The following is a 6641-nucleotide window of genomic DNA, read 5'->3' as shown; positions in this document are numbered from 1 at the left end:
CTTTTCTAAATAAATGTAGCCAGCGGCTTGCCCGATATATGAAGAAGAACGCAGTTAATGACTAAGGCTTTATCTGAGGGAGAGAAAAATGCATTTTAATCTTCGGGTGCGATTGCATATCGACAGATAGTTGTGGTATGAGTAAGGAGGCAAAATGGGGCAATTGCCGCACAGGATTAACGCCGTCCAAGAATGCCCCGTCTTATTTATACCTTTTAATTTTGGCAAAGTGTCAAGGCGGCCGCCTAAAATTAGATTACGGCCAGTCGTAGGGTCCCTCTGGCCGAACAGTTCTGTGTCCGTGTTCTCTTCGGCTATGTGCAACGGGTTTTAGAAAATTTTCTTCCTGCCGGGAGTTTTTCCCACCATGAACGTAAGTCGATTATTTTTAGTCATAACCATGCGAACGGTTTGGAAAAATACGCCCCCACTACTGTTTCTTTTTTTTTTTGAAAAAATATTCTCTGGGATTGTTTTTCTTTGCTGGAAGTCTAGCGCTTTACCAAACCCAACCGGTTTTTGTTCTGTTGCGTAAACTTTTGCGTTACGGGTAAGGCTCAACAGGTAGCGAAAAATGTGCTTTTTGCTAGGTTATGGTCTCAAAAAAAAAACAACTAGTGTGACAGTTTCCAAAAAGCACTGGATCAGTTACAGACAAACAGGCAATTCGATTCCTTTGTTTATTTACACCTGTCGATTGTTGTCATTTTTTGCTGTCAAACGGTTTCCAACATGACAGCATCAAGATCAGGTTTACATTACCGTAAACAAACGTATTTTTTTTCTTTCGTTGAGGAAGATACAAAAGCGTCTACCTCAATCCAGGCCAGAGAAGGTAAAAAAGGTATTAGAAGAAATGTGGATATCAATTTCAAATTCAAAACTGTAAGTTAATATGCAAATTTAAATCAATGTAAACTTTATTTTCTAGTAATTTTTCTCCAAATACTGATTTATCACAGATAGTTATTTATCTGTTACAAGGATCATTGATGCTTACGGATTATGATACCTACTAATCGTAAAAATTATAATACAATGGTACACCGATAGCTTGGCGCGTGTCAAATACATAACTTTGTTAGCATGAAAAAATTTAAATCTTAATTATTATCTGATGACACCGACATTTTTTATTTAACTTCGTATCATTTTAAAATACTAAGCCAATCCATTGTTTCGTTGACAACAATCAAAATGTTTATACAGGGTGTTTCAGAGCTATTTTCCCAGGCAATATCTCGAAAGTGAAATAATTATTGATACAAAAGTTCTACGGTTTTAGAAAAGCCATAAAATCATTATTAAAAAGTTGTAGAGGTTCGGAAAAAAGCATAGGTAACCGTTTACCTAAAAACAATTGACGTATTGATGCAACTTATTTAATTGTTTTACATACTTTGTAATATTTAACTATCATTATCAATACCTACTGTTCTTTCGGTAAAATTGAAAAATGGTTTCTTTTTCCAATAATGCCACTTCTAATGAATATGTAGACATGTTACTAATCTACGGTGAATCAAAATGGCGTACCTGTAATTACCTATCATTGAATATTCGTTGGTATTTAATAAAAGTGAGTGATTTCGATTATAATAATTTACCTTCTGATATAGAGGAAAATATTGAAAATGTCTTGGGTTCTCTTGTACCAGAAATATTACGAATTACATGAGATTGCGTTTACTAGTTATAAGAAATGGCGTACAAGCAGCGTGGTGAGCTCCTCAGTCGGCTCAATTTAGTCCTGTCTGCGCACGACGTCACCAGATACCAGCACAAACGTCAGATTTGTGTACAAAGGTAGCTATGATTATTGGATTAAGTGAAGTGTGAAGAAAATATGAATTGACAAATTGCTTAATAAAAAATGAAGACGGAGATTTACCAAATACAAAAACAAAGGTTATGCGAGAATATTTTGTCACATTTAAGGAATAATAATTATCGGAGTGGATATGGTGGAAAATATACTGTAATGCGTTCAGTTAATGTAAATCACCAATGATTATTATTTTTTTGTTTCGTATAGAAATAATTAATATAAAAAACAATGCTTCATTTTTGGTAGATTTTGGTGCTGATTTGTTCACACTGAAACGGCACGGAGATTACAAAAGATACACTGAGAGAAATCATCAAGTGGGGTGTTTTGTTAGGATATTTTAACTACTGTTAGTATAATATTTGCAAGAACAACGAAAAGATCACGTTGCTATAGGTAAATGCGTTTTACTGAAACCACAACAAAAAATGTCTTGTTTCTTTTTAAAAATTCACATGGAATTATATTTTATTCGAGTGTTGATCATTGTTTTGTAAGACTGGAATGCAGTAAACAGAGTGTAGATTCATATTGTGCGTTTATTGTCACACTTGTCGAATGTAGGGAATGAAACAAAACAGAAAGGTCCTTGCAAAATAATAATAAAGCTAATCAAGTTTTCAAAGTAATAAATTAAGTATTTTTTCAATTATATGTTTATTACGATTTATTATCTATTTTAATATACCTACTCTCCTGCGCAAGTAAAATATTCTTATTACGGCCCTGATCAGCGCGTCTCTGTTCAAAGGTCACCGAGAATGGCTAAATGAGATCAAAATATCGACAACGGACTAGAACTGGTGGTTTACATCTTATATTGGTTATATTATTCCCTTAGTTTCCTTAAATATACGAAATGAGAGTAGATACAATTTACTATGAACTATAAACAGAATTTTCCTGCTTTTACTGCTCAGATCTGCTTCTCTGGCCACACAAAAAAAACAAACCTAGAACTAGATCTCATGTTTAAAGGTGTACATTTGCAAAACTCAGTTCTTCAACTATCTTCAAAACCGCTGAATTTAGAATTTAATGTACCGTCTGCAAAGTAAAAATACGCCTAGCAGTCTAAACAGATCTAGATCCAAAGATTCCTTCTGTTGTTTCTAAAAATAAGTTCCTTAGAATTTTATTGCACCCTGTAGAAACAACAATAATAACTAAATGTGTCTATGATTGTCTCCATTTGCCGTAACTATGAATTTTTTTTGGCTAAATTACAAATTCGCTTGGTCGTGTGTCTATGTGTATGTTAATTAGGTCAAGATGTTGGCTATTTTCCGCATCTAACGTCAGTACGGCTAACTGTAACATTTTTATTACTCTCTAAAATACACAAAGAGATTATACAATTCAACAGTTCGTAAATTCTCAAACATGGGAACATCCGCAGGTCTGGTAACTGTTTTTTTTTTACTGGTAATCTGAGTTCGAAACCCATTTTTTTTAAGTCTGTCCAAAACAACACGATTACTAATTTTTTTATAAACCGCCAAATACTGATTACTTATGGAAAAAAATCACATAAATAAGTAAACATGTGTTACTGAAACTTATAGATCATATTTTCCGAATATTTCTACAAAAATCCATCAAGTAAAGTGTTGAAAAAGAAAAACGCTTCCGGTATTAGCTTAAATAAACAAACGAAACAGTTATTGCTTTAAAATATTTAGATGAATGTCCAGATGAACTAATTCCTGATTCTATTGGAAAGAGTGCATTAACCGAAGTTAAAAATAATCGTTTTACATCTGTATTTTTCATTATTAGGAAGAGGAAGACGCACATTAGATAGAAAAAAGATACAGATTGTAAAAATTTTTAAAGTTTTTTTTGAGATACGTCCTAAGGACATTATAAAAAAACACGAAAGGATGCAACTCTTACATTTTTATCTGATTACGTTCATCCAGACCTTGGAAAGAATTCCTAAAGTCATAAAACTATACAGCGTGTCCCACCGGGAACCACGTCGATCGATATTTAAGAAAGTATTGCTCCGAAAGATTTGAAAATTTGAAAAAAGCAGCAGATCCTCTACATGTTCTTGAAATTACTTTGCCATATTTTTCATAAATAACAAACAAATTAAAATAATCCTCATTAGTATAATTTAAACGATCCCCAGACATTTTTATTTAAATTTTCGGCTAAAACTATTCACACACAATATTTGACAACTAACATGGCAAATGTCATGTTATTTCAATTGTTTTTGGAGTGTTTCTGGTCATGGTCAATTTGACAACTCATGGCTCATTTATCGATTTCAGAACGAGGCAAGAAAATTTCTAAAACGATTTATCTGGTTTAAAATTAAAATCATATTTTCGAAAGCACTGTCCAATCCACTCTAATTGACGATTTTTTGAAAACCTATTAAAACTAATGTTTATATTTCCCGCTTTCTGTTACTTTTTAAATCATCCCCACTACAAATTGTGTCCCCAAAATTATAACCCAACACAGTTTTAGATAAAAATAAAGTAAAAAAATAAATCAACAACAATTCCTATGACATAAAGGACATATAACTCTAAAAGTCATCATAAGCCGTCAAAACTGAAGTTTAGTAAATTTATTAGCAAATAATAACAATAATTGACGTTGACACTATAACACCAATGACGTCACTCTGTTTATGGGCGGAAATAGCGCATACATACTTTAGCGACCTTGGGGAAGACTCTAGCAATCTGTCAGTAACTAGGAACTCTATTATTTAGCATGCTCACTTACTTGTAACAAATGTTAATGAAATGCATTACTCTTTGGGAATTTGAGTAAAAAAAAAATCTTAGCTATTTCATCGAGAAAAAAAATTGTTTTACTTTTATATCTTCTATCACTCAATAACCTGTATATTTTAGTTTTTAACACCCACTTTACAGAATTAACCAAATATTCATATATTTCTAAAGGAGATCCAACAAACAACAACAGAGCGGATACGTTTTCAAATGTATTTTAAGCATCCTCAACTATTCCCGAGTAAAAATAACGCAGCCTTCAAAGTTTTTATAACCACTGGAAAATTTAGATAGAAATCATAGAAACAAAGCACGTTAGAGACTTATTGAAAGACAAATGGTTTTACAACCGATCATGTTTAACTTAACTTACTAAGCTAACTAACTTAACGCCCATGTTTTTATTTAGCCAATCTCTGGAACATGTGGATACTAGCGCGGACACCGAGCTTTACAAATCGGCAAATCGCTTGCTTTTCCTGTTTTATTATTTGCCCATGCCAAATCATATCTATTCTATATCTAAGACACATTATTCTTTAGTCGTTATAGTGTTCTTGTATCATTCATTAAGCGTCAAAAGATAGATGAAACTACGAAAATAATAACGATGAAAAATAATTTACATATACAAACCAGTGCATTGTTGAACAAATGGAAACAATTGTAGGAACGAGTAACAAATAATGGAAGATCAACGTTTACAATGCAGTTTCCTGTGTTTAATGATAGTATAGAATAAATACTCACCATGCCAAAAATATTGATTTCGCCCTCGATAAATATAGGTTTAATTGACCTAAATAATTAATAAATTCATAATAAATTAGGTCAATAAAGGCAAGGTGTCAAACGGGTTACAATGAAAGCAGCGAAATATTTATAAATAGACAGCGTATTATAACCGATGTATGTCTAAAAAATACACAGTTCATAACTTTTTATTAGATATTTGAATAGTTCAAATCAGAATATGTAATCGGAAAAACAATTGAACATCGGATAAAAATGTTATGGCCGAATAAATGATATTTTCGAAATGTACTATTTTCAGTGAACCCGACTAATTTTATTTGAAATCCAGAGCCCTAAGAATTATTGCAAAACCAAAATGTAAAAAAATCGATTCTTAGGCCTTATTTTATAAATCGATATTCAATTAATTTTCTGATAGCATTATCTGCAAGACTTTTTAATTTTTAGATACATATGGTCATATTTTGTCCCATTTAAATTTCTTAACCGCAAAAAGAAAGAGAATTGATAACTTGCATATTTTTATGTACCTACGTAGAAATAATCTGTAACCTTTAATTAATAATAATTAATTATTAAGGTTCGGCGCGCAAAGTAAATGTTTTACTTTTAAACTGGTGTTTGCTACCATGGTAATTCGTGACGTCATTTAGTGCGACGAATAGAAAAGATGAAATGTAGGGTTCAACAGCATGAGCATAGTTAAGTAATAAGCCAAATTCATTTAGCTTTGAGGGTCTCCGCATGCGCGTTTTTTTTAGATTAGGTTTTAGCTCTCAAAATGGGACAAACTAGACGGCAGACGACCGAGAAGCAGGTTATGTTCTCAGTCGCACTAAATAACGTCATATTTTCTTAGTCGCGGCAAATTTAATTTTTACATAATTTTAACCCACTAAACATTTTTCTGTTTCTGACATGTTTCAGAAACGTTTCCATTTTTCTTGAAACATTTCATAAAAAATCCATGCAACCTTCTGGTAACGTTCTAGAAGCCCAAGATGTCCTCCCCAAAATACGTTTCCAATGAAACGTTTCAAAAAATTGGTTTCAGTAACATTCTTTTTATGTTCCATTTATGCCCTCGATATTTTTGTTTTACGTTTCAGTATATTTTCAGAAATGTTTGAGTAACATAATAATTTTATTACCATATTGTTCTCATAATGCTCTCAACTTTAGATCATTTTCATTTCAAAAGCGTTTTTGAAATAGTATAAATAGTGTGAGTATTTTTTTAAATATCTCTAATTCATTGTGAATGACTTAATTCGAACTAAAAAAAGTTACATTGTATA

General features: G+C 32.0%; 1 protein-coding gene across 4 annotated transcripts in view; it reads left to right on the top strand.

Annotated features, from left to right (window-relative positions):
• Window positions 1–285: 285 nt before the first annotated feature.
• Window positions 286–6641, top strand: part of LOC108906015 — a 37575-nt gene continuing 31219 nt past the window's right edge. For all 4 annotated transcript variants that reach the window (XM_018709143.1, XM_018709142.1, XM_018709140.1 and 1 more), the window contains exon 1: window positions 286–373. In XM_018709143.1, the coding sequence (XP_018564659.1) occupies window positions 368–373 (6 nt within the window). In that variant the 5' untranslated portion in view covers window positions 286–367. The remainder of the gene's footprint in view (window positions 374–6641) is intronic.

Source organism: Anoplophora glabripennis, unplaced genomic scaffold, assembly GCF_000390285.2.
Source record: "Anoplophora glabripennis isolate ALB-LARVAE unplaced genomic scaffold, Agla_2.0 scaffold188, whole genome shotgun sequence".
Taxonomy (NCBI): domain Eukaryota; kingdom Metazoa; phylum Arthropoda; class Insecta; order Coleoptera; family Cerambycidae; genus Anoplophora; species Anoplophora glabripennis.
This window is presented reverse-complemented; position numbering and strand designations above follow the sequence as displayed.